At 50.0% G+C, this 27,553-nt stretch overlaps 1 protein-coding gene across 3 annotated transcripts; it reads right to left on the minus strand.

Moving 5' to 3' along the window:
• Window positions 1-2,057: 2,057 nt before the first annotated feature.
• On the minus strand, window positions 2,058-21,822 carry FAM107A (family with sequence similarity 107 member A). Of its 3 annotated transcripts, none has more exons than XM_026102692.2 (4): window positions 21,800-21,822; window positions 11,143-11,317; window positions 6,496-6,652; window positions 2,058-5,653 (listed from the first exon to the last, which is right to left on the minus strand). In XM_026102692.2, the coding sequence occupies exons 2-4, from the start codon at window positions 11,310-11,312 to the stop codon at window positions 5,546-5,548; spliced, it is 435 nt and encodes a 144-aa protein (XP_025958477.2). In that variant the 5' UTR covers window positions 11,313-11,317; window positions 21,800-21,822; the 3' UTR covers window positions 2,058-5,545. The 3 variants fall into 3 exon arrangements, with proteins under 3 accessions (XP_025958477.2, XP_025958475.2, XP_025958476.2); XM_026102690.2 differs by lacking the exon at window positions 21,800-21,822 and adding an exon at window positions 20,686-21,147; XM_026102691.2 differs by lacking the exon at window positions 21,800-21,822 and adding an exon at window positions 16,669-16,898.
• Window positions 21,823-27,553: the final 5,731 nt, after the last annotated feature.

The following is a 27,553-nucleotide window of genomic DNA, read 5'->3' on the forward strand; positions in this document are numbered from 1 at the left end:
GTGACTGTACGTGCAGTGAGTATGTTCACGGGGAGCGGACGGTGTGCCTAGTAGATTAAAGGGGCTGCCAGAGCGATAGGGTGTTGAACACAGATATGCTGCTTGGTATCCCAGTGCATATTGCACAGCATCATGTCCTGCAGTGATTTGGGGTTGCCAGCACTCAGGAGCCAAATGCCTCTCTGAGGTTAACCATGGAGCTTCTTTGTTTGCTCCGCTCTTTTCTTTTTGCTGGTGTCAGCAGTGCTCAGCCTCGTCCATGAGCTGTATACCTAATGGCATTTTCATACAAGTCAAGTCCATATGCCTGTGGGGTGCCCGTGGACCTCACAGGGTGTGGTAGGAACCAACAAAATCCACCAGCGCATATGGCTGTGATGTGCTGGAAGAGCAGCTCTACATGTTGCTGATAACTTTGGTTCAGTGTTTTTTTTTCCACTTCCCTAAGCATGCATATCTCGGGTATCATGTTGAAATCACAGATTTCCTATGATGGCTCTATCAGCATGAAACTGGGCAATCTTTGGCATTTTTAGATTATTTCTTGAAATTATCTAAATATGAAGAAATATCTAGGATAGGCAGATGAGAATCTGACCTTCCCTGTGGGGAATGTCCAGCCGTGCCCTGTCTGAGGATGCAGCTAGCTTGAGGAAGAAAAGCTGAATTTCCCAGTTCTGAGACAGTAGGGAGAAGTAAATTAGGTAGGTTAAAAATAAGGGTCCTATAGTAAGCAATTGCATTGCAGCAAACTATCTAACAGCGCTTTAAGAATGAGTGCAGAGGAAAAGATAACTCAGCATGACACAGAGAAATTGCAAAGCTGGTACTGAAAACTGTAGCAGTAAGAAAGTTCCAAACAATGGAGCAGTCTGATTATAGCTAAAAGGCAGTTTTATCTTTAAAGAACAGAAATGATTGTTTCTTGCTCTCTTCCACAGAAGAGGAACTCTCATGGTGTGAAAGACTAACTTTGACATCTGCACAATCTGTGCATTGAAGGTGTGTGATTAGTGCAACCGGTGACGGGGACGTAGCCCAACAGAACCTTGCTGGTTGGGGCTGTGACGGGTTGCTAAAGCGTTTTCTGGGACTTTGCACTCTACTGGTCTCTGTCTCACCGTGCTGTCCAGCAAAGATGTTCCCCTTTGTGTGGTTTGTGCCTGGGAAATGAAGTAGGCAATGAGTTGTGGCAGCTTTGGATGAAGAAGTGAGCTCCTATTGTGAGCTGCGATGAGGTGCTGCAGCTAGAGAGGGAGATGTCTGGGAAATCGGAACCTAAACTGAAGAACAGAATTTGTTAGTGACCTGTCTCTGTAACAGCATGAGCTGATTGCCTGAATCCAGGGCCCCAGGGTTTGGGATATGGAGGGTTTGGAGTGCGGTGCACTTCAGAGTGTGGCAACCTCAGCTGATATCTGGTGTCCAAAGAAAGCATCATCTCCACCATTTTTCTGAATGGAAAGTTGATGCCCTTAGCATTAAGGATGTCACTAACAAGTTGGAGAAGTTTTTTGTTTGCTTTTCTGCACTCAGTTTTAGTGCTGGATCTTGGATAGTGTGGGGGGGGTGTGTGTGTGCGTGTGTGACCTGCATGTATGTGAAGCATCCTACTATGATCTTTCTTTTTATTATCTATTTGATCTGAGTGACTTTGCTTGATTTATCACAGCTTAGATATGGTCTTTGGCTGTTGCTAAAACTGTTTTAAAATGTTTAAAAATAATAAAGTGGACTCACCAGCATAAGGATCATATTCCCGTTCAAAACTGACTTTTCAAATTAATTCCAAGTGCAAGGTGTTCCTTTGGCTTTGGGTTTGCCCTGCGAGGCAGGTGGGCCTATTTCACCAGGAAGAAATTTAACGTGCACAGTTTCAGTAAAAACTTTCATGCACAGAGCCTGATCCTGCATTTTCTGTGCCCTAAAACTTTCAGCAAATTGAGATGGAGTTTGGGAATAAGCAATAGATGCAACATTGGGCACAGGAGATAAAAATGATTTGTTGATGAGTAAGTTAACACAGTACTAATGAACAAGTCACTGTCAAACTTCAGTTTTTTTTTTTTTTATTTTTAATCAGTTTATTTGGCTTGTCTGCTTGCATCCTTGGAGCTTTTTTCAGTTCCTTGTGGAAAAGAGCAAAATATACAATCATCACTTAGTTTACTTCTTCAGAATTGTGTGCATTAGACAGTGTGAGCAGTGATGGTTAACTGAGTACAGTTGTGATATATATATATATATATAAAGTATAAACACAAACACAGAATATAGGATATCTACCACATAGGCAATATATGCAGTGCAAAAAATTGTCTTACAGCAATACTTTGAGAATCTATATCTTTTGGATACATCACATTTCTTTAGGAAAGTGGTTTAGGGACATAGGGAGATAGACCCAACATTCAGGAATTCATTTAAAAGGAAACAGCACACAAAGATTTCCCCAAATCTCTTCCTGATAATGTCAACACTGATCACTTTTTCATTCAGATGAAATTGTTGCTGGAGTCAAATGCTCTCCTGCAGCATCGCAGCCACAGATGCCGGCCACTGAAGAAATACGAGTGTCCAGTGAAGGTTTTACGGACTCTTGGTCTGAGTCCAGCAAAGGAGGCAATTTTCAGTTTACGAAGGTGAGAACAGCTGTGCTTGAAAACAATGTGATTTATTAAGTGAATGCTTCAGCAGTAGAAGTGTCATCTCTGAAGTGCTGTCACGGAGGGCTCAAGCCTGCAGCCCGCGCTTCGGCCGAGGTCCCTCTGCGCCCGGGCGTGTGCTGCTGGGCTGCTGCAGCCCCGCGGCCGGTCCTGGGCCGTGCACAGCTGCCCAGCGGTGCTCGTTCACAGCCAGTTTGGTGGTGGGTCCGCAGCATGCAGCTGGATCCCTGGTTGCAGCCCGCAAGCCTGATGCCGTGGTGGGCTGGAAGGATTTCTTTTGGCTGTATGAGTTTAGCCTGAGCTGGGACAGTGAGATTTGGCCCTCCACTTCGCTTCTGGGCATAAGCTGAAAACGTACTACCAGACACCCGTGAGCACTTGCGGACAGGGTTTGTATGCTGCCATGCTCTGCGCTCGGTAGGCACCAGCTTAAAGGGTGGTGCCTTGATTTTTTTCAGATTATATTAGCGTACTCAGGAACACCATTCTATTTTCAGCCTTTTCTTTGCTCATATGGGTGCTCAGTTTACCCTGGCATTTTGGAATGGCTTTCCACCCAAGGACTTGCATAAACACCCTTATCCAACATAGAGTGAGCTGGTAACACTGATTTCACTGGTGAGTAACAGATTGTTTCTCCTGGGATTAATTTAATCTGTGGCAAAGCCACAGGTTAATTTGCGCTTTTTTTTTTTTTTTTAAGCTCTTTGAAGATCATTTAATCTGTGCTATAACCCCTCACAAAAGCCCAGCTCAGTAAGTTCTGGTTTGTTATTTAAATTGATGTTATTTATGGGATATTATATAGCATTCTCTACAGCCATATAACAGCATTCTCAGCAACACCTTTTTCTCTTGGAGAAATTTGGCTTTTTTTTCCCCCGAAAGACAAAGATGCTGCTTCTTCCTTGTGGGTTGAATCTTAAACTACCTGAAAAGCCGCATGGTTGAAAAGGACATAATAGGCCATTTCAGATTTTGTTTGACCCGTAGTGACCATGTACACTGGATTTCTGAAACAAAAACTGCTTTAGAATAAGCATGATGAGTGTGGGGCTAAAAACTACCCCGGAGACAGTGCTGTGAGATGGACCTCTTGAGATTGGAAACTGGGCTAAGGGCTTCTGTAATCTCAGTCTATCATAGCAGCCATGTAACTGCATCGCTGGGCTTGACACTCGATGGGGTAGCTCAGATGTTTTCCTCAAGCTGCCAGGTTGAGCAAGAGTCCTTTGAAATGAAATACCCTGCTGGACTGGCGGGACTAGGGAATAGATTAGTAAGCTTTTAATTAACAAAGGTGTGGTAAATGCCCAGTTTCCCTTTATTTACACATGGATCCCCTGGAGATGTGGATCGTAGATATTGTTTAATCAGGTATTACCTTCCCAGCTGACTGTGTCCATTGGGTTTTGCTGTTCAAGAACCAGTTTTCAGAGGCAGTTGGTGAGTTATGCTGTCTAGGCTTTATATCAGGGCTGATGTGAGAAATAAGAAGCTGAGATATTCCTGAAGGAGAAGTTTTACCTCTAGATGAGGGCACCCTCAAGGCACAGGTGCATTTGGAGAAAGAGCCCGGGAGTTTTGCAGATTTTCTACTCAGGTGCCCCATAAATACGATAGACTGACCATAAATGGTGCAAAGGCACCATCTCCCTCAGCTTTGCTCTACTGGCAGCCAGGAGATTTTTAGGTTTGCAAGGTGGCAACTGAAATGAAGCAGCCCTGACCTCTGGGAAAGGGGATAAGAAGCACTGAAAAACAGTTCTGCAGCAGTACCTATGGGCCTTGTAGCCCCTAGCACATACAGATGTCAGCCGTGCTCCCGGACGGGGCATAGAGGTTGACAGGAGAGCAGCCTGACACAAGTGTGACATTACCACCCCTCAGTCACTGAGTACTTTTTCCTGGGTTGCTAAGGTAGCACATGTCCAGCTGCTGGGTGAGGGACTGAAACTCAGTGGTCCAGGGGCGAGAAGCAGTTCAGCTCTGCCACCCTGACCTCTCCCATCTGCAGGGATCTGCTGCCTGGTCATTGAGCCGGTTCCATGAGTACCCACGCTGAAAACACCCAGCCTTTGCTTTCAGCATGTAGCATTTGCCTCTCGCTCGGAGCATTTGTGGTATAGTCCAACGCATTTTCTGCTTGTGTGGAACAGGCTAAATCGCTGTATTCAAACAGGTTTGAAACGCAGTTTGACCGATGCTCGTGAAGAACCGTTGCACCCTCTCTGCCAATGCTGAAGGGGTGTTGGGACACAGAGGCTGATTTTTCTAACAGTTTAATAGTAGAGATGTGCTGCTGAGACGCACAGTATCTGTGAGGCTTGACTTGCGTAGTGGTTCAATACCAGTAACCTGTGGAAAAGCCGTTGTGGTCACCTAGGCCGTTTTCAATAATAAGCAGATTGTCCCTTTTGGCTGTCATGAAGAGCCTTCCACGAGGTTCCCCAGAGCTGCAGCCGCCCTCCTGCTACCCCGTGCTTGGCGAGCCTGCCTCTGGTCTGATGCAGGAACCCCCCAGCCTGCGGCAATGCTCATTCCTCCTCAGGCTTCTCTGGCTTAAACATGCACTGTGTCTCAAGCGCCAACCAAGTGTTAGCTGGAGGTTAGTGTGCACTCACAATTTGGGGGGAAAGTGACATCATTTCTCTCTGCATCTTCTCGTGTGAGCACTTCTTCTAGTGAATACTGCACCTTTTCCGTTATGATACCTTCCTGGGATGGGAAAACCTTTTTTATGCATTCTACTGGAGCAAGCGTTAATAACAGTAAATAGCCCCAAAGATGCGGCTGTGAACATTCACCATGTACAGAGATGTCAGCGTGTGTATGTTAGTGCCATCCTTGGTACGATCCCTTTTGAGTTTTGGCAGAAGCTACACTGCTTTCTCTTCCCCGCTCACTGTCGATGTTCTTCTCAGGTTTTCTTTGACTTTAATGAATTCTGGTGCATGGTCTTCTTGCTTCTCTTGTTCTTTCTCCAGCTGAAATGCAAACAGTCACCATTATCTGTGCCCACTAAAGGGTAAAGGTGCAATTCATTAGCTACATTCAAATGGTGGGTTTCATTAATGCTCAGGGTCCAGTTATTATTGCTCAGAATTGAATGGCTGTGTGAGTCACGTGTTGACTCACTCTCTTTTTCACACTTAGTGGGTTTTTCTGGCCCACTGAAACATTTGTTCTTTTCTCCAGTGGAAGAGGTGGAGAGTGTTCCTCACTCCAGAACTGGCATGGAAGAGGGAGGAGGAGGTTTGAATCCCTCCAAGGAAAGGAGGCCTGTGAGCCTGTGAAACGCTCTTACCATTAGGTTATCATCTAAAGGTTGTACTGCCTCTCTTCTACATGCAGAGCCTTTATGGATCTGTCCCTAAACCAGCTGTTTCATATTCCTGATTTTTCTCTGCGAGTGTTGGGCTTCGATTTTTTTTAGGTGGTCTTGGCTTGATTGATATTGTTGCAAGGGAACTCCTGTGCTATTAAATAAGCCCATTTTATCCATTTTGAGTCCACATATTGGCAAGTGGGACAGGGAATTACTTTACTTTCAAAAGGAGCAAGTTAACTTGCCCACCATGCGTGTCACCTTACGTCCCTGCTTGCTGGCCGCCTAGTCTGCTCTGGCTGAGGCACTCTTCCCCTGGGCAATGTCCCAGCATGGTTTTGGCCGGGGTACGTGTTGGGGACTATGTTCCGTGGCTCCCATGTTACGCAGGGGTAGCAAAGCCGTGCTTTGAGTTGAGCCCCACCATACCCATCTCCTCCCTGGTCTGTGCCTGGTGTGGGGGTTAGGGTAACCTGGAGATGCCCGAAAACTCAGTTCTACCTGATCCAGCCTCTGGTGCCTCTTTAATAGCTCTTTTTCAAAAGGCGACTGCAATTTCTTTGCCTCTTCCTCTTCCTTCTTCTGCCTGATGAGCTGGTCTCGCCGTCGGTGCTCAAGCACCCGCTGCAGCTCTGGCTTGCTCTCCACGCCCAAGCCTCTGTGGATAAAAAGCAGATATATCAGGGCCAGAGCACCTTCACCCTGCTGCGTAGCCACCAAAAGGCTGTCCTCAGTCCTAAACGGAAACATGGGGTCCCTGGCCACAAATCCATCTGCAAGGGTTGGAGCGTTTTACAGGGAGCACCTTACTGCTGGGGCCTGTGCCTCGGGCTGACGGCCTCGGGCAGCCGCGGCAGCCGCCCCGCGGCGCTGGAAGGTTTGCGAACCCTGTTCCGCTGTGCTGCTGCAGCTCTCTGTGTTGGGAATGGAAATGGCACCGTCTGTTGCCTCTTGCCGTTGCTAGTTTTAATTATTTCAGCAGCAGCTTCAGCTGCGTTCAGGGAATTTATTTTCCCACCAGCAGGGGTAGTCATTGAACTGCAATAATTGTCCTGGCAGTTCATTTCCTCCCTGTTGCATCCAGATTTGCTTCAGAGCTGAAGATTAGAGTGAACACCCTGTCGGCATGGAGAGTTTGGGTTAGAGGCCAAAATGAAAGGTCCTTTTCTCCTGGAAGCAAGAGCATTTGCTGATGAAGGAGGCACCTGGCTCCCATTCAGCCCTATCAATGCATCTTAAAGCAGGACTGCTAAAATCCTGTTTTGTTAGGGGTAGGATCGCTGGAAAGGAGATGTATTAACAAGGACATGTTCATACGCTTCAGGCATAAATATGCGGCAAAGAGTTCAAAGAAGTCCTCTGAGTAAACTTCATAAACCTAACACTTCTGTGTTGCCATGTCTGAATTATTAAATAAGATTTACCTTTTGCAAATGACCCTGGCCACTGTCCTAGCACCTGCTGCTCTCCTGAGAACATGGAAGCAGTTATGTATGTGTAGGGATAAGGATTAATGTGGAACAAGTCCAGATGTGCTTGGCGTGGGTCATGGGATGGTTCCTGCCCCTCCAAGATACAGGTTCGACAGTCTTATCTCCTCTGTGCCAAAAGGAATCAGCCTCCTGTAAAATCTATAAACTTCCTGGCTTAAATCACTAAAACTGGTGACTCACTGCCCCATTGTGAATCCTAGCCAGACAGAGGCAAAACCCTGAAACTTCAAAGTCTAACATTTGCTGAAGTCTGAGGAGATTTTATTTTAACTGCACTGGGGTTTTGTGTATCTGAAGAAAAGATTATCAAGAAGTGATCGAGGTCGTATTTACACAGGATGTCTTCTGCTGGGCTCCACTGACAATAGCAACTGGCACATAAATAATCTTGCAGGAAAATAGAGGGCTGAAACAGGAATTGTGCGTTCTACCAGAGGTAATTGATTGAAGTTGTATTTTTGAGGAAAAGGAGTTGAAGACTTCACAGCTGTCAGGCATGGGGAAGGACTGGAGCCTGACCACTCCTGTGGACTGGATTTAACAATTTAACACCACTTAAATCAATGGGCTGAGGCTATTTTACATTCCAAGGAAATACCCTGAGCACAGATAACCTGTATTCACAGGACAGAGCCTGTAAAACGTGGGCTATTCTGCGTTCCTCTGCAGGAAGATCCCTTCTGAGGTGAGGAGATGAGTTCCCCCGTGTCAGGGATGAAGGCTTGCCAGGGTGCGTGGCCAAGCTTGGTGGGGTGGGAAGGCTGGGGACGCCTTGGAGGGAGCTCTTGGAGGGGGACCTGATCTTGCAGTGAGGTCTGCGTCCGAGATGCCCGCAGCCAGGTGAAACCCCGCTGGGGTGAGTGGGCGCCCGTCGCTGCCGAGCTCACCAAGCAGGCCTTGCTAGCAGCGCAAAGCTGCTCGGTGTTGGAAGGTTTCTATTGACCGAAGGCTGGCTGGTTTTTGTTAAGGTTATTGGAAAGCAAAGACATCTAACCTAGTGGACTCTGCAGCTTTCTTGGCAAAGTGTCAGGCGCTGAGGTAGTATCTAATATCGTTAGAAACTTAATTGGCAGACAGGAGAGGGAAATACTCTCCAGATGCAGCAAACCGCTGCACTGTCACAACGAGGCTGGGGGACCAAGGTCCTTGGATGCTTCCAGTACCTGCGTTTAACGTTGCTTCCCATCGTCACCTCTTTTCTTGCTTTAGTGTAGGACAAAGTTCACAGTAGCATTAGCAAAGTTAACAGGAGGATTGGCAGCAGAGCTTTATGATGTTTTTTCAAGTCAGAAAGAACTCAAATATTACAGAGATGCCTCTGCCAAGGCCTGAGAGAAAGTAAATCTGCCCTGACTTGCAGGAGACAGTTTGTAATGTTGCCTTTGGATTTGTTACTGTTCTTTGATTTTAATTGGCCTGTGCTGTTAGTACCCAGAGGTGTTGACTATGATAAGGGTTTTGTTGCATAAGCTGCGCGCTTGAGTTGCTTCTGGGTTCTGCTTAAGGGGAAAAAGCAACAGCAAAGCAGAAATGGGAGCAAGCCATAGGTCTCTTTCTCTCTGCTCTTCCTCTTCTCTCCCTGTATAGTAACATAGAACAGGAGGCAAAACTGTTGCATTTGACAGTGATTTGCAGGATGTTTACAACAGCTGTTCCTCCTTCCATCTAGGATATCCATGTCAGCCTGGTGGCTTTTGTGAACTGACTCTGGGGCTGACCGCATTTCCTTGTCCTGGAACCCAGAGACACCAAAAGAGACTATTAAAATTGATCTAAATCTGACAAGGCTCCATAACCTAAGCTGGATGATTAAAGGTTTGATTGCTTCCTGTTTTTAAATCAAGAAAAAAAGAAGAAGAAAAAAGGGGTAAATATTTGATTAAAGATCCAACAGTAAGCAACCAGCAAAGGTAGATTCCTGTTTGCAGTAGGCTTTTACGTATTTGTTGAAAAATATTTGGGAGGCCTGAATGTGAGCAAGTTTAAATTGGTGTCCACAACCAGCGTGTCCCTCTGAGGTGTACGGGACTAAAAGGAGATGGCAGGATGGTTATGGCGGGGCTGCCTGCTGCCAGCGTCTGATGGGAAATGCGGATATAACATGGTGGCAGGCATAGGACTCAAACAGCAAATGATGGCACACTTCAGTATTCCCCGGCTCACTCTGCTTGGTGCCCTGGGGTCTGTACTCTGTCTATCCTGTCACATTATCCTGTTCACCCCCTTGCCCCACGGTTGAGCAGGGCGCCTCCAGGACCGCCCCGCTGTAAGAGCGGTTGTTGCTGTCCCACATCCCATTGACACCAGTCTCTGCTCCTCCTTGAGCCTGACCAACCAGCCTTGTCTGATGGCCGCAAGCCTTCGGCAAACAGCGGCTGGTATTTCCTTGTTCATCTCTACTACTGAAGTTGCAGTGGTTTGTTCATGCTTTGTTTCACTGTGGTTAAACGGGAATTATGTTCTGGGAGATCAAGGCCAAGCTGGTGAGCCTTTAACTGAGGAGCACCGCTAGGCAGGATATGGTCACTCTCAAGCCAGAAAGTTTTAAAATACCTGTCTGGGACAGTTAACTCTGCCTCAGTGGTGGGGAATGGCCGACGCCTGGTAATTCTGGTGTTTCTGTGGTTCTGTGAGCTCCAGAATCAAACCAGATCTGAGCCCAGCCAATATCTGCGTTAAGGCACTCTACTGGCAGGCTTGACTGCTTGCTGAGTGTGTCTTGATCTCATGATGACTTAGTCCTTTCGAAGAGTCTCTGCTCCTTTTAATTAGACGGTCAAAGTGTGATCATGTCAGAGTATTTCTGAGTATTCAGCACACTTCTGTAAAAAGCCAGCAAATGTCTTGCTGTGCTAAAAAGGCTTTGACTGATTTTTTTTTTTTTTTCCCTCCCCTCCTCCTTCACTAGCGTTTAGGCATTTCAGTTTGCGCTACAGGAATGATGCGGATATAGGTCCTCAGTCCCTGGCATCGTAATCCCGATTTTATCTTTGTACCCCCAAAGAGTTAAACTGGCGTGATGGGGTGGGAAATCAGGAATGCGAATGCTAGCTATATCTTTACCTTAAGAGCACTTTGATTTTTATGGAAACAGGGATTAGCCTCTTCCCCATATGCATGATCTCCCACTGAAGCTATCGCAGCTCCATCGAGCTTGCGCCTCTTACTGCCGCTGGATTGACCTAAAGGCCTTAAAGCACGCGGGTAGGCAGCACGTGGGGATGGACTTGGCAAGCCCCTTCGCATGAGTCACGGAGATGGAAAAAGCAGGACAAGGGAGGGAATGCTCATGGGACACCGAGCAGGGGATGGCAGGGATGCCTTGCATGCAGACATCTCGGGCCAGGTATTTGCAGCTTCCAGAGCCTGTGGCTCGAGGTGCAGGAAAACAATGAGCAGCTCCAGAAAGGACTTGGCAATGCCTCAGAATGGCAGAGGCTTCCAGTTTTGCTTTTGTTTTGAAAGAAACTGTTGGATCAAAGAAGAGAGAAAAGGGGCTACAGTTAGTTTCATCCTGTGTCTGTAAACGAAGGGATTTATCATGATCTTCCAACTCGCAGGCTGCCTCTGGCCATTCAGCAGCATCTGGCTGATGAGCTCAGACTGCTCAGCACCTCGCAGACCACTTTGGTGGCAGGTGGGGGCCTCCTCTTACCTTTTGTGGTTCATCAGCAGCTCTCTGTGCAGCTCTTGGTGACTCTTTGAGGCTTTTACAGGATTTAGGAGCTTTTTAGGTTTGATAAGATCTGGGTTTCCATCTAGGTAGTCTGGGTGAGTCAGGATATTCCCACTGTCTGGTCGTTCCCTCTGTATTTCAGTGTACATCGATGCTGAAAGAAAAGAGAGGTGTTTGCATGAGAAGTCTCGCTACGCTGGAGCACAGGAGCCCACCGGAGCTCTCCTCCCCTGGCAAACAGGAGGAAAAGAGATGGTGCCTGACCCAGCAGCTCGACACCCGTGTCGGCGTCTGCACGCAGGCGTGTGGGCACGTGTCCAGATGTGCTGGTGTGGTTTTGGAGAGGTTTAGAAAAATACTCCCATTGCATTGTTGATCTGACAAATATTAATCGGATCACTGGTAAGTTACTTGTCAGCCGCTCGCTTCAGCAGCTGCAGCATTTAGTGCCACGGGTTAATTAAAACAAGATAGATCTAACTAAAACTGGAAACAGCCATTGATTTGGACTGCGCTGAGCAGCTGCCTTGGTTGGCCTGGCCGATGTTGTTGGTGCCTTAGCACGGCAAGGGGGCTGCTACGATATGTATGAGAGGTTTTCAGACACACAGGCCAAGGGAGTGCTTATATATAGCATATAATCTCTATATAGAAAGATTGCAGATACAGTTATCTGAAATCTCTTGTCAATGTAAAGCTTTGCTGATGTCCTACTGGCCTAATAGTCAGGATCCAGCCCAACGCCAAGGAAAGTGTAATTCATACGTGTGGTATGTGATCATGCTGTAATAATTTTGTATGTTCTGGATGGAAGAACAAAGGTCTGCTATTTCTGAAGTGATGGCAGCCTGGATTTCAGGCAAACCGCAAGGCTGTTGATATTTTCCAAGTGCTCTCCATTCCTCCATTACAAAAAAAGCCTATACAAAGTGAGTGCAAAGCACACGTTGCGAGACAAAATACATGCAGTGTGCTGTGTCTTTAAGTGTAAAGTGCAGTTGGGCAGACTCTAATTATGCCAGTGTGCAGTCTAATCGGGGGCCTAGAAAGAGCAGTTTATTCCCAATTACTAACTTGAAAAATCTGGAAGTTAACCAGTAGGAACAAAAAGTCCCAGGAAAAGAGTGTAGGCAGCTCCCCATCTGTAAGTGTCTCACCATTATAATATTTTGAGAAGCCTAGAGTGAAGTTAAATAGGTTGGTGGAGCAGCAAGGAAAACTTGCTGTTTGGTAATGTTTCCTCTCTTTCTTATTGTAGTCTCATGTATAAAAGGAATAAAACCCTTTTAAAAGAGAAAACAATAGATAAAGCAAGAGAAAGCAGGTTAGGGTCAGTCTCTCTTAGTCGCTAATACTTACCCAACGGAAAGTACATTGCAATCAAACAGAATTGTGTAAGAAATAATACTGCTGAAGAAACGATTCAATAGCAAACAACTTCTCATTGCATGTTAATGTGGCCAGTGCCCTACTGCTCTGGGAACAAAAAAACAAATCAGAGCCCATTACAAGGGTGAATTCAGTACATATTTAAAGGGCACTCTGGAAGCTGGAACCAGTGATTTCTTGTATCAAATTATTTTCCTCTAGGATTACACATCACTGTTGGCCATTGAACATCGAAACACACAAATGCCAGGCTGACTCGCGTCCTTGCAGGGCCAGACTCCACCGCTCAGGCTGGTGGCTCAGAGGTGCCTTCCAGAGAGATGCGTGGATTGAAGCAAAGGGTTAACACAACATGATTATTTTTGGCCAACTTTTGTTAAATGGAAGCCAGTTTTTAAACAAAGAGAAAACACAACAGGATTTCACTGAGGTCTTCTAAATGAAGCCATCATTTAGAAGAGAGCTACCCTATCCTGCAACAGAGAGATTCCTGCGTTTGGTTTGTGTGATGAGCACAAAATCCCATCGCACTCGTTATGTGTCATTTTGGGGTGGAAGTGGCTAGCGAGCCAGCAGCTCTAACGCGGTCAAGCGCAGAGGTTTTGAATAGGCTAATGTGGTTATTTCCAGACTGTAGCAATCCAACATTGCATGACCAAGGCTTGGAAAATAGAAGCAATTTATCAGCCTATTTACTGAAGGCAGAGAGGGAACTTTCCCCCGAAGCTAGCACAAATGCCAAAACTGCTGGGAAGGAAGGAGTGGGAGGAACTGAAATATACTGGAAACATTTCTGGCCAGGTGGCTGTTAGCACGTACAAGTCCTCACAATGACTGTAATTTGCCTGAGCAGGACGCAGCAGGTAGCTTTTAGCTTGGTTTTCACTGTGCTAGATCTGTCCAGAGGTGTGCAGATACTGTCAATGAGGGTTTTGCTTCCAGTAGATATCCGTACTGCTGCCCCCAGGTCAAGCGGCACGGGTAGCCGAGCTGCTGCCCTGGCACCAGGTCAGAGCACTGACCTTGTCCCAGAAAATGACTGGAAGGAGCCTTGAGCCTAGCTACACGAACAGCACGTTTTATCTTCAGAAGACCTTAATCTGGCATAATTCAAGAAATATCTTCATTTGCATCGAGCATAAAAAGAAAAATGGGAATATAAAAGCATTAGTGCTCCTGAAACACAGCTTGGGGTTATGCTGGGAGTAAGGACAGGCATCCTTTCTCCTGCAGCTTGGCAGACAGGGACCCAGTGCAAAATGTTTCTAGTGGAGTAGATCTATCATTTCAAGACCTGATGTAATTCATTTTCGTGTATGAGGAGACAGACTGCTATCAGGCTGCTTTTTGTCATTATTTATAGTGCTGGAGGTGTAAATCAAGGCAGGTGTCTGCGATGGATTTACAGCAGGATGCCTGGTTTTGCGTGATGCAGCTGTAGATCAATGAACAAGGCTCTGCTCTGGCACTTCCTTGGCCACCACCATAAATCAGCAAAAGGTATTAGACATTTTTATATTGTTCTTGGCAAGATATAAACAAAAAATACATGTGCATTTTAACACCCTCTGCTGTGCTCGGAAAGACGGCGTGACCTTTCAGATAGAACTCGTTTGCACTGCTGTTTTAAAAGGCAGTTGTGTTTGCTTCGATGCATGCAGTCGCTTGCTTGTTTTTAAAATACTTTCCCTTTCCTCATTTCTGAAAGTCTGAGGCTTTCTAAGAAAGGTACATTTCTGAGCGACTTTTCTATATGTAAAAAGCAAGACTGCCTGATGAGCAGGCCAAAGCCACAGGCACTGGTATTATTTGGACTTCACACCCAGCATGACTCCCCTCCCAGGCGAAGCTGTGAAAGGAGCTCCCAGCCTTGCTCTGTTTCCTAGGAGACCCCCCAGGAAATATTTGCGTTTGTCCCTTTTCCCAGGCCCGCCCCAGCGTGTAGAAGTGGCTGGAGGAGAAAAATGACTTTTTAAAATCTCTCCTGATCTAAAGCCCCAAATCCTGTTCAGGCTTCCTGGAAACCCTTACAAATCTGCCCCCGGTTTGCGAGACTTGCAGTAAAATCATGGGTCCGCAGTCCTGGCTAAAACCATTTCCAGTTCCCGTTATGCTCAGCCCCAGTCTCTTGGGAAACAGAACACTGGGCGATTTTGGTGGGACATTAAGCATCTTTGAAAACCTAAACCTAGTAGATAACAAAAATAACAAATAACAATAATTAAATATACCCTACTGGGAGTGTAAAATGTGGTGTGGTGCTGGAGATGCTGAGTGGCTTTTGTGCAGCCCAGGGCAAGGACAGTTTTAGTCTCCTAAACCCTAAACAGACCTGTTGGCACTTGGGGCACAGTCGAGCCCCTGCCCAGGATCAGGCACCTGAGATGGGAGCTCAGCTGGGTTTCCCTTTGCTGCTGCTGCTTCTTGGATCATCCCTGCTGTAATTTCCCTTGCTGAGAAGAGATACCCTCCACAGAGCGTTTATTTAGGATTAATCGCCTTGTCTCTGCGTGATGGGCTGCCCTGCGAGCTTGTCCGTGTCGTGACCAGCACCGTGCGCGGGGCAGGACCGCTGCTGCTCGCTGTGCCCCGCTGTCAGCTGCCTCCGGCTTCCCTGCTCACCGTCCTGTCGGGATGAAAATAATCCCCAGGAATGTTAAGGGGATTAACGGCCTTGGAAAGGGCAGGTAGCTCAAGGGGTGCACGGTCTGGTTGCAGCTGCCTGCCTGGCTCCAGCAGCTCTTCGCAGGGGTGGGGGAAGAAAACAAGAAAAAAGAGATTGAAAAGAAAATTAATCCAGAGTTATTGTGTTTAAAAAGCTTTAGGGGAGGGGCCTGGGCTCCTGCCCAGCACCTGGGGATTTGCAATGTTTTAGAAAAACGGAGGGTGTAGCAGGACACCAGGTTCAGCCGCTTTTTGCAGATTTTCATGTGAAATTCCTTCCTTGCCACCAACCGTTCCTCCTCCGTCTCTCCTCTCCAGCCTCCCCCCATGGGGTCCCGGGGCCGTGAACACGGCTTTGGGATGAGCCTGCGTAGTAGGTAGCAAGCGTGTCTCCTTCCCCTTGACTTTTGTTTCGCCGTCAAGCTCTCCTCGTCCTTCCCCCCGCGACAGGCTCTCTGTCCCCTTGCACGTCCTACGGCCCTTTTCTGTGCCAGCTGCAAACCGAGTTTCTCTGTGGTCAGCACCGTGCACAGCCTCGTACTCTGAGGCGCTACTTCTCCGTGCAATGCTGTACGGCAGGTTTTCAGTAGGTTTAACTTGCAAAACCGCTGATTTTATCTTCTGCAGCACAGGTTGGTATTTAATTTTAGCTGGAATCTATAAAACAAATATTGTTTGCAGTCTCTTGCTTCTGGTGTCTGTACTGTTTGAGTACTGATTTTCTGACTGGACCTTCTAGGGAGGGGTTTTCAGTCTGGGTAAATAGCTAGAATAGGACCAAGCTGCTCTTCCTCAAGCATTTTATGGGATCCTTTTCTGGGCAGAGAATAAGCCTCCACAAAATGTCATCAGCATAAAAATATGCAAAAGGCATTATCCTGGGAAGGGGGTCCAGGGTCGGATGGTATCACTATTCATTATTATGTGAGACTCCGTTATTTGGTAGGAAAAATTAGACTGGAGAAAATTTCCAGGACTTGCAGAGTCAGAGCCCCGGCTCAGGGTTTGTAACACGATTAGCTCAAGGGACCATTTCCTGGACAAGAATGATCACTTAAAACTGTAGTTACAGAGAATAATCTCTGTTTTTCTGAATGCCTGGGATTGATTTATTAGTACGTATTTTTCAAAGAACCAACTTCAGGACACACGCAGGAAATAATGCTGAAAGAAGCTGGTAACGTGTGTTGCACAAGTAAGGGAACTGCAAAATAACGTGCTTAGCATGGGACAGCAAAGCTAGCTCAAAGCTATTTACACGAGTAATCTGTGCCTGTGAAATAATTTGAGTTTATGGCATGTACAACTGCAACAGTGGGGAAACTTCCCGTTTCTGGAACTTTTTGCCATGCCCAAGGATTTGACATTTCTGCTCTGAACTGAAGCTGCGTTGTGTCTGCTGAAGTGTGAATACTAAATGCACCGGGTCTCTGTGGTGACTCCAGCTTTTACCAGCTTCCCGTGCCCAGCTCGGCTCCTTCCAGGCCTCGTCTCAGCCCGACGTAGCATAAGATGCAGTGAACTTTCTGCGTGTTGTTGTCATGGTGGGTACATCAGAGCAGAGCACTTGGTGATACGATCTGGGAGAAACTGTTTAAAATGGGGAAAAATTAGAAACAGTTTGGATGGGCCAACACTAGAAAGAAATACAGTACAAGGGAGATGCCTGATCTAGAGTCAGAGGCACAAAGATCTTGTTTCTTCGTCTTCGCCTTGGGAAGGCGACGGTGGTGTGGGACCGTCCTCGCCCACACCGCAAGGGTTGTATACGTTAGCGTTAACTGGTGAGCAGATGGTGGTAACTTCTGAGAGCACAGGATCTTTACGCTAGGCTCAGTTGCTTTAAACACTAGGATAGCGGTTGTGCACGCTCACTTCTAGTTGTTAACCAGAAGTTAACTGCTTTTTTTTTTTCTTTTTTTAAGAGCATGAACTTTCAGCACATTCAGTGTTAGAAAAAGAGAGCGAAGGGGAAAAAAAATGGTTTGGGTGTGCAGTGCCAGGGCCCTACAGGTGAGACTTCTCATGTTCTCACACTACAAGTTCATAAATCTTGGTGGAAAGACGAACGCCTGTCGGCTGGGGAGCCGGCTGATGTTGCTGACTCCACGCGCTAGGCGCAGTAACGTCCACGACTGCGCTGTGCCGTTGTGTTGCCGTGAGAGGAGGCAGCCCTTGGTCCTCCCGGAGCCTTCCTGATGTGCTCTGTGCTTTAATGCTCACCAGATGGTTTTTAAGCAATGACTGTTTTCGGTCAGTGCATTTCCACTGTCTAAAACAGAACTGGAGTCAGGCCCTAGGGCTTGTCCCAGTGCGGCGTAATGACAGGAGAGGCTATGCTATATGTGAAGTGCTACAGAAAAGAGTTAAGATGAAGGTTCGTCTTTATTTTTGGATTCTTGGGTTCTTGGTGTTTACTAATTTGCAATTTTCCTAATATGAATACTTTATATTTTAGAATTTCAGAATAACTGAGGCTGGAAGGGACCTTTGGAGATCCCCTAGTCCAACCCCCTGCTTGAAACAGAGCCAGCTTAGATCAGGTTTCTCAGGCCTTGTCCGGCTGAGTGCTGACCATCTCCTGGGATGGAGGGTCAGCAATTATTTTAGTGTGTTCCTGAAAAAGGAATATATTGGAAATGCTCAGGTGCAGGCTGTTGTGTGTCTCAGCATCTCGTACACAAGTCATGCAGTAACCTGCGAGAGGCAGTACCTAATCCGCAGGAGACCTCTTGTGCTTTTACCTGGAGGTTATTCTGGGGCGGTTTTGCACGGCTTGATTCCTTTTGCATTCCTGGGTGTATCCTACACACGTAGCCTTGACATTTCTCAGGCCTTTAGAGGAGACCTATGTCACGTTTTCGATCGTATTGACCAAGCTGGCGCGTTGGCTTGTGCAGGCGGATGCTGACGCAGAGACTGTGGCACGGTGAAGTGTCAGAAAAAGGCAGTTGTTTTGACCCTTGTTCCAAAATCACAACTTAGTGAAAGGAAGTATTAATTTGTTACAAGCCTGGTGGAGTTTTGTCTGCCTCATAATCCTCGTAGCAGTGCCGGGGAAGGAGGCTGTTAGGATATGCTGTAATAGCTGTGCTGACATCTGGTGCTGCTGCCAGCTAGGCACCTCCTGCGCACATTTACAGATGAGGAGAAAAACAGTGGGGTTTTGACTGTCTTGCAAATCTGGGAAACTTGGTTGATTTGCTGGGACTAGGGGCTCTCTCCCACATCACTCTGGGGTCACAGAACAGTGAAAATTGTGTAATGGTCTCTGCTCCCCAAAGCTTTGCATGGCAAGCGTTGCTTTCCGGCGCTGCCCACCCTGCGTGAGGCTCTGCCTCCAGACGGGCGAGCGGTTTGGGCTGCTCTGATCCTCCGAGCCAGGATATTTACTTTCAAAAGCCGTTTTCTGCACATTTCTGCACAGTTGGTAGACTCAGAAAAGAGTGAGGTACCGAGGTGCCGTTGTTAGTGGGCGAGGAGCGGCCGCTGCCGGCAGCAGAGACGAGCTCCTGGGTTTGCAGGGCCCGAAAACCCCCGGGCGGGCGAGTTCCCCGACCCAAGGCTGCGAAACGCGTCTCAAAGCCGTAACTAATCCGCGTGTCGCTATAAGGGCGCCGAGCAAAATACCAGTCATTCCTTCGCGTTAGCTTAATGACTGCGGCGGCTTACTGCCTCGGCGATGGGTAACAACAACGCTGGCACGGCGAGCCCGAAGATTGGCAGGTGCTAATTACCACCCCGGCGGCGTGGGATGGCGGCGCTTCCCGTCCTCGCCGTTATTTTCCTTTCCTCGCCTCCCCGCTGCGTCGGCAGCCCTGGAGCTCGCTGCGCGGGGGGCTCGTCCACTTCGCCGGCGGGCAGCGGGGCCAGGCGCTGCACGGGGGGCCGGCACGCTCCCCTGCTTGGCACCGGCGTCCCCCGGGGTCGTGCGCTCTGGAAGGAGGAGCGCGGCACCTCCGCCTGCCTCTAATCTACAGCGCTAAATAATTAAGCAAGCCTAATTCTAGCGTTTGTAATGCAGCAGGGCCGATGTAACCCGAGGTGGCCGCCTCGGGACGCAAGTGCCGGCTGCCGGGTCATTGAGGCTGAGCCTGCGGCTGCGCTCGGGACTAAAAGGCAGAGGGAAAACCGGCAAGGTCAAGGTGTGCGACAGCGAGAAGAGCACAGCAGAGGAGTGAACACGGCACTTTATAGCAGCGAGTGGCTTTTTAGGGAAAGCAATCATTTGCAGGCCTTTTTTGGCCTTTCCTCATGTTAAGCGGCACTTGGGGCTCGAGCTCTGCTTTTTTGCGGTTGTGGGGTCGGTGGTTTCTTTGTCAGCAGCGCAAAAAGTCTCAGCTTTTCACACCGTCACCTGCCTTATTTTCCCGGTTGCCCTGATCTCAGCGCGGCTGCGGCGGGTGGGCGAGCGCCTGCCCGGGGTGCTCTGGTGGGGCGGCACCGGGTGCTGCTCGGGGACGGGGAGGCAGCGCTGAGTTGCCCCAGCTCCCGTCCCCTGCCCTTGCCCAGCTGCACGCCGCTCCAGCTTTCCCCCTTCTGCTAAGTGCCCCCAGGGGCCGGTGCCCCCCCACCAGTACAGCCAGTACCGAGCACTGGGGTGCCGGGAAGTGCTTCACAAGCACCTCCAAAGCTGCCCAAATTTACGTCCCGCAGAGCCGCCCGGCGGGCTTTGCACTCGCTTTCCCGGCTTTGGGAGGCACGGAGAGCGCCGGGCTGGGCTGGGCTGGGCTGGGCTGGGCTGGGCTGGCCGAGGGGGCGGCGGGTCGCGGGGACACCGTGGAGCCCGGCAGCAGCAAGTCCCGGCTCTCGGGTGGCAGGAGGCTGCTTCTGCCGGTTAATAATTCCCTTCAAATGCCTCAGACTGCGATAAGCCGAGATGACAGGGCTGGGATCCCGCTCCCCGTTAACGATTGACAGGGGATATCAGCCAGATGCCTTTTGGAAACGGCATGTGCAACAGCTTATTCCGTTTTGTTAAGCGGTGACAGATGCTCAGCAATCTTTCTGATAATCACAAACTTATTCTTAATATATCATCAAATATTTGCTCTGGGCAGTTGCCAGGGTATGATAGAGGCACGGTGTTGCAATCGTTAATGAATTTTTTTAAGGTAGCTCGAAGGTATTTTGTTGGGGACAGAGAACAGTCTCTCAGGTTGCACTGCAAGTCTCATGCCTTTGCATGGGGAACGCATGAACGGCAGCGCAGCGCTGCTCGGGGAGCTCGTTGCAGCGCCTGGGTCCGTTCTGAGAGGCAGAAACGGAGGAATTGCCGCTTCCGACCTAGCACCGAGCTGCTGAAGCATTAAAGCAAAAAGCTATTGCAAACAACACAGTTTAAAACCAGCTCTGAAGTCACCCGGGCACGAACGCCTTTGCAGGGCAGAGCAACCCCAGGAGAGCTAACCGGCGCGGGACGAGGCGACACACACCCGGGGCAATCCCGCGTGCCAGCCCGGCACTTACCTGATCTCAGCAGCGCGGCTCGGGAGCGGCCGGGGGTGCCGGGCGGCCCGCTGGCCCGCTGGCCCGCGCCCCGCGACATGGGGCCGCTGCGGCTGGTCCCGCGACGCTCGCTGCCTCCTGCCCGCTGCGCTCGGCCGTGGCGAGGACGCAGGGTCACGTGGCGCTGGGCGCCCGCGCCCTCCCCTCCGCTCTCGCCATCCCGCCGGCTGCCCGACGCCGCGGCCTGGCCCGGCCCGTGGGATGTCTCCGCCGCCCTGCGCTCCGCGCCGGCAGCTCGCTCCCTTTCAGCTCGTCGCCGCGTGATGTTTTCCCACGATTGGCAAAAAAAACCTTGTTTTTGTTCTTTTTTTCCCTCCCCCAAGGAAACCCCTTCCGAAGTGCCAGAGCAGCCGCTCACCGTGACCCCGGCGCCGGGAGCGGCGGCCGTGCGGAGCTGGCTGTGGGGACGCAGCCCCGCTCCCGGGGCGGCCGGGGCGATTGCTCCTAAACGCGCCTTAAACGCGCTCCCGCAGAAATCAGATCGCCCCGGAGGAAGCCGCACGCCCACTCTCTTTAGCAACCGCTGCAACAGCAAAACCCGGCACCAGGGCAACCGCTCTTGTTATCGGGATTATTCCTTGGCACGTTGCAACAGCCCAGGACGCGCGAACCGTCCTCCCGGCCCTTGGCGCCCGGAGCGCCTGCGGCTCCCCCGCGTTTCGCTCCCTGGGGACGAGGGAAAGGCGCTCGTCATGGGAGGAAGGCGAAGGGAAGCTGGGGAGGCTTCGCCCTTGTGCAGGTGCCGCCGGTGCAGGCAGCCGGCTGCGTTCCCATGCACCTGCACCCATGGGTGCACAGGCCAGCGCCTGGCGCATCCCTGACCACATCCCCAGCTTGGAAAAGGACCGGAGCAAGGGGCCAGGCTGCCTTGGCCGCTGCAGGGCTTTTCACTCGTTTCCCCCTCCGTGTTTCACGCTGTGCTCCTCGGCGTGGAGCCGTGTGCCTCCCACGGGGTCCCCGCGTTGTTCCCTGTCCTGGCTGCGGAGCCAAGGGCTCAGCACCGCTGAGCGGGAGCGAAACCCCCAGCACCGCCCCGCTTGCTGTGCAAGGTGCAGCGCGAGCCGCCGGCACTCACCCGAGCCGCTGCTCGCAGGCCTCCCGCTTCTGCTCTGGCACTTGGGCTGCAGAGAGTACTCCTTCTGGAAGAGAGGAGAGGAGAGGGAAGTGGAGGGGTGCCCGAGCGCGGGAGCTTCTCTCCAGGCTGCCCCTCACAGCCTGAGCATCCTGCCCCTCGGGTAGTATTTTCTCCCAAAGTGCAGGTATTGCTCTAAAATACAAGAATATCGTGAAACAGAGGAGGAATTGCCAGTCGTTTGCTACTAGAGGTTTAAATGCTATGTGTGGTTTTTTTTTTTCTTTTTTTTTTTTTTTTTCTCCACGAGCCTCTGCATCTTTTCTAGGCACTAGCAAAACAAACCTGACATTTAGGTGCTTCAGGACCAGTCTAGCTTTCAGTGCAAAAAAAAAAAAGACTAAAAGAATTAAAGATGGAGAGAGGTGGCAAGGACCTGTGCGACCTCTAAGCTGGTATCGGTGGCGTTGGTCTGTCTGCCTGGGCACGCAGTCGGTGCGGTGTCTCAGCCTGGAGCCAGGCCCGCACGACTCATCCGCAGCACTAGGCACAGCTGCCTTCTCTTTGGCATATAAAATGCTCCGTGTTTCATTCCGCAGTGAAGTAAGACAAATTTGAGGAAATCTGTATTTCCCCTGTTTTCTGCAGGGGGCCTGGGGACAGGTCGCAGCCCTGCAGGGTGGAAGTGTTAGATGGGCTTGGACAGCTTTCTGGTGGGGCTGACAAATACCCAGCGGGTAGGGAGAAGCTGGTCCAAAGGGAAACTGCCTTGCAAGAACGCCGGAGCGTGTTATCTCTGTCCACAACCCTCCAATGTTACTCGAAAGCGAGGGAGGGGCGAGTTTTCAGGCACTTGCGCAGGGCTCTGCAGCACCCCCCCGCAGGATGCAGGCATCTGAGCTCTTGCCAGACGGCCCCGGCATCAGCCAGCGCTCTCCTCTCTTTAAAATAGTGATGCCGCTAAGTTGAGTAAAGGCTCCCTGCCCTTCTGCTTCTGTTTCCGCTCTGACCCTCCGTTTCCAGGGTGCTCTCTCTGTTCAGCCTGCCTTGCAGCCCACGCGCGACCTGTAAACCTTTTCTAGCCGGGCAGATTCCCGCAGTATTGCCCATTGCCCTCAGGCCAGACTGCTCACTCGCACACTGCAAAATACCGCGCCTCAGTTTGCAGCCGAAAAAGAGATGGGCACACATCTGTCCTACTCTCCTGGTATTGCCTTTGAACAGGCTAAGGTGGAAGCGTTGAGCTTTGGGCTCGCAGGTTCACTGGAGATGTGTCAAAGGCGGTAAAGTGCATGATTTTGAGCTTGCTTTGAGCTCCTGAGTGTGGTTATGGCTGGGAGATGCAAGAGTGAAAAAAGGCTGTGATCCCTCAGGACCTGCGTTAGGCTGAGTAAAACAAATGAGAAAATGGCAAGCTAAATGTCACGGACATGTTTCTGTCTGATGCACATCGTAGTGTGTGAGCAGCTCCCACGTTCAGGGTCTTCTCTGCTGGGAAGCGGGTTTTGGGGGTGTGTAGGAACTCCTCGAACCAAAGCGAGTTTGATGGCAAAGCTGTTTTTCTGAGAGTTATATGAATGACAATTGACTCTGGTATCTAAATTAGTAGGCAATCTCAACCTGTGCTCCTGAGTCTGTGGGATTAACAAAAAGCCTTTGTGTTTCTCCATAGCTCCCTGGAGGTTACTGTGTCAAGGCAGCCGGTTGCTAGGTGATATTTATCTCAAGTGGCTCCTTCAGATGGTGAGTTGAAGGGCTGGCAAACTGCCCCCGTAGTCCTTATGCAATGTCCTCCTGTCCCAGGACAAGGTGATACAGAAAGAGCTCACCCCGGGGTCCTGCAGGACCCCTTGTTGCATCTCCTGTGCCCGTATGGCCTGTCCGATATTGCTCTGAAAGCCAGCGAGGTCCTGCTGTGGTGGTTGTGGTGGCCCCAAGCTCTCTGGCACTGGGAATACACTGGTGACTGGTGGGTGGCCTGGGAGAGTGGTGGCAAGGGGGAAACCAGGCAGCCCTTGAGTAGAAAAGAGACTGATCCCGGGATCCAAACTGTAACTTTGCCTCCAGATGTGAAGTACGCACACTTGCAACCCCTAAAACACAAACCCAAGTGCGAGGTGGGATGGCAGGAGAGAGGTCTTGTTTGGAAGTGTCACCCTGAGCCCAGGGGAGCTCCTGTGCTGGGAGCTGGCAGCAGAGCCGGGGCGATGGCTCTGGCACGGCTCCCGTACAGCTCCGGCATGGCTCTCCATCGTAACTCCACCGGCACGGCTCTCCAGCCCGCTACCGGTGGTGCACGGCTGCAGAGGGCTCATGTCTATGGGACTGTGATTCTCCCCTGCCGAGGAAGTGACATGATTTTTTCATTCAGTGTACATGTACAGACAAAATAACGCTGTGCTGAGTAGGCACCGAAGGGGTAAGTGATGAGCAGCTGTACGGTTAAATAATGAATGTTGGGAAGAGGGAGATGGCAGCTTGCCGGGGCTCTGGGGGAGCCCACAGCCAGGTGCTCGTTACTGGGGCTGTTCGTTAGATTGGCTTATTACCTGCTGAGTTACTTTGTTAGTGATGCTGGCTGCTGGCTATAATTTGTCTAGCCAATTGCTGTGGCACCAAGAGCTTTCTTGTACAGACACATCTCTTGTGTCTACTTAAATTTAAAAAACCCCGAGGCATATCACGCAAATACCCAACAGAAATGCTGTCTTTTCAGCGCTCACGTAACGCAGGCTGCCCGACATAACCGCAGTGGCAGCGGTACCACTGCAGACAGGACACGCTTGCTGTCCGCAGGCTATGTCACGGGAGAGTCTCTATGCGAGCTGTAAACCACAGCTCTTCCTCCGTCTGGCCCTGCCTGTCCGTATCTTTATTAAATCTCTAGTCTCAGCGCTTGGCGACCTCTGGGCGTGCAGGTGGGGAGGGAGCACTACTGCATGTTGCCGTCTCCCAGTCTGCAGATAAAATCCAGGCCCTGTTGAAGTCAGCTGGGGCTTTGGCTTGAACATGGCCACAATTTCACCCTCCTGCTGCAGGACCCAGAGGCCGGTTAAACATTTCCTCTGCTGAGTTAATGCTGGACGTTGGCTGCCTGCAATGGCAGGGACTGGACTAAGCAGCTCCGGCCCTCCGTCTTGCTCCGTTTCACCGGGATGAGAGGCTCAGCGAGCACAAACTTCACGCAGTCCCACTGAAACTTGGGAATTTGCGCTGGTTCGACTGCCCAAGGACTTTGGTGGTGGCAAAGTCCCAGGCTGGGGACCTGTTTTGTTGTCAGAGCTCCGCGTGGCACCCGATGCCCCGTGTCCTCCGAGGAGTAGGAAGGCTGGATACGCTGCCCTGCACAGCTCTTTCCCCCCAGCTAATCGCCACTTGAGCCATTAGTATGTTTGCGGAGCCGGGGCAGCTTCTCACGTCTCTCTGGCTCTTGGGAAGGAGTTAATGATTGCCCGGAAGATAGAGACTTTTGTCTGCTCGCCGTGGGGGAGAGGGGCTGATGGGAGTCCGCCCCCAAGCCTGGGGTGCGGGATGATACTGCAGGAGTCAGAGGGCTTCATTTGTCCAAGTGAGATCTCAGATATGGAGAGCGTGCAGCAAATGGGTGGAAAATGCCTGCTTGCTATTTCCAAAACCCCCATATTTCCAAGCGAAAATCACTGCAGCGCAACTGAATCTTGTCACAGAGTAAGAAATATTAAATAATAAAATCTAGGATCCTCCAAATTTGGCAGCAGCTGCCCCTTAGGTGACAGAGGCCTCTGTTACTCCCAGACTACTCGTGCACCGTTATATCCCAGCAGGACAGTTCCCAGCCCAGGCTCTGAAGCGCAGCGAAGACCTCCTGCAACAGCTATCTAGAGGCATTTTTCCCTGCTACATGATGCTTTTAGCCACCCACCCTGTAAGCAGGAATCCTCCACCACGGTTCCGCAATTGGGGAGTGCAATTCTCCTACCGACGCCTGAAGCCAGCATCCCTGTATATGCCATTAATCAGTGTTACTTGTCCTACACGTGGATGCTCTAATATTGACTTTCAGCAAAATTAATAGCCAGCAATTTTGGATCATGTTTGTGCTTTGGTGAAAGTGGTTAGAGGAGTGAGCTGTCAGCGGGGTCAGATGCCAAGCCACAGAAAGGGAAATAAAGGTGGCTGCAGACAAGTTTCGATGGATACAAGAGCCACGGAGTTACAGCATCCTTATGGCATTGCAGTCAAAGCCTGAACTAATAAATTAGGCAAGAAATTGCTGCAATCAGATCATGGCGCTGGAGAGGTACTAGGGTGGGCAAGACACCATCCCTACTGAGGACTTCAGCAGCCTGATCTGAGGCTCCTGCAGACATGTTTTTTGTGAGGAAAGCACCATTAGCAGGGTTGGAAGTTACCCAGCCTGTTCAGGAGCCTGTTTCAGAGAAAGGTACTTTGTTCCTAAGTTGCTCCATCAAGTGCTGACATTGGTGTTCGGTGAATGAAAGCATCCATTGATTAAAATAGTCTTATTGCTTAGCCCAGAGTCTTTGAAAGAAGCGGTGATGACCTGAAACAACGCATTGATAGTTGGCAGATCAAACACAGCATTTCTGTGTGATGGAGGCACAAAACATGAGATTTAACGATTAGCCAAATTGCTCTACTGTTGCTTTCTATTAGCCCCAAAGAGCCTCTTCTTGCTGCTCCCAGTGCTCTGTATGACAACATCTCCTACGTGGTCCTGGATACAGAGATGTTATTTGAGCTGTAGCCCAAGTCTCATGTATAGTTGCTGAATTCTGCTCTACCTGTGCTCATTTGCAGCATCTGGGACTGATCCAAACCTCAATGAAATCGTCTTCTGGAAGAAGCTTTTGAGGACAAGTAAGACTTTTCTCCATCCATGACGGAAATGCACAGAAATCTGCCCGCTCCCTGACTGCTTCCCTGCAAAGCCTCGCTGTGTGAAGTGTCATGGCTTATTTAATTCAGCAAGCTGGTGCAGACCTTTGCCTAGATGATGCCATTTTCCTTTTAGGGACAAACACGGGCAAAATCAGCAGCATGTCCCAACACCGAAAATGGGGGCTAGCTCCTTGCTGGTGTTGGCCCAAGGAACTGCTACAGTACAGAAGAGTCTGCAAAGTTTCAGGAGCGATGGGAAAGCAAGTATCGAGATAGCTCCCTCCTGAGCCTCCCAGACCATGCTCTGCCTTTGTGAAAGCTGTCGTGACATAGCTACTATCAGGATTGTCATAGCCGTCAGGATCTGTGTTTTCCTGGGGCAGAACGATGCTCTGTATGCTGAGGGTTACTGCCCGCAGTGGCAGCTTGACGGTGCACATTCCTCTGCCCTTAGCTCACTGTGGGACAATGTTATTTTGGCAGCTTTTGTAATCGAGACTGGCAGTCACCCAGAAATTGGTATCGGGTCACGAGCAGGTGCTCCTGAGCCAGCAGCTGTGGAATCTGCTGCCCTTGCGGTCGCATTGCCGCGGGCAGAGGTCTCCTGCACGCGCAGCGAGGGCTGCAAGCAGTGCTGGTGAAAAACCACCTGGTCCCAGGTTGTCCTCTGCTCGGTGCCCCAACCAGCCGCCCTTGCCTGGCCCAGGGGAATCAGGTCTTTCAAGCAGTGCGGGGAGCTAGTGTTTCTCCTGGGCCCTGGCCATGCCATAGCTGATTTGACTATCGTGTTGCAGGAGGCTGTGAGAAATAGCAAGCTTTGGTGTAGTGTTTCATTACTGATCTTCTGACCTTCACCAATCTGCAGCATTTCTCAGG

The sequence above is a fragment of the Dromaius novaehollandiae genome, chromosome 12 (genome assembly GCF_036370855.1).
Source record: "Dromaius novaehollandiae isolate bDroNov1 chromosome 12, bDroNov1.hap1, whole genome shotgun sequence".
Classification (NCBI taxonomy): domain Eukaryota; kingdom Metazoa; phylum Chordata; class Aves; order Casuariiformes; family Dromaiidae; genus Dromaius; species Dromaius novaehollandiae.

Bases quoted from the DNA above. Each gene is read 5' to 3' on its own strand.
- FAM107A (XM_026102690.2), bottom strand. From the start codon at position 20,764: ATGTCGCGGGGCGCGGGCCAGCGGGCCAGCGGGCCGCCCGGCACCCCC. The intron at 6,653-11,142 runs GTAAGAGGAGGC...TTTTATCCACAG, and splicing joins CTGCTGATGAACCACAAAAG to AGGCTTGGGCGTGGAGAGCA. The intron at 5,654-6,495 runs GTAGAACTGAGT...TTTGCATTTCAG, and splicing joins GGCACCAGAGGCTGGATCAG to CTGGAGAAAGAACAAGAGAA.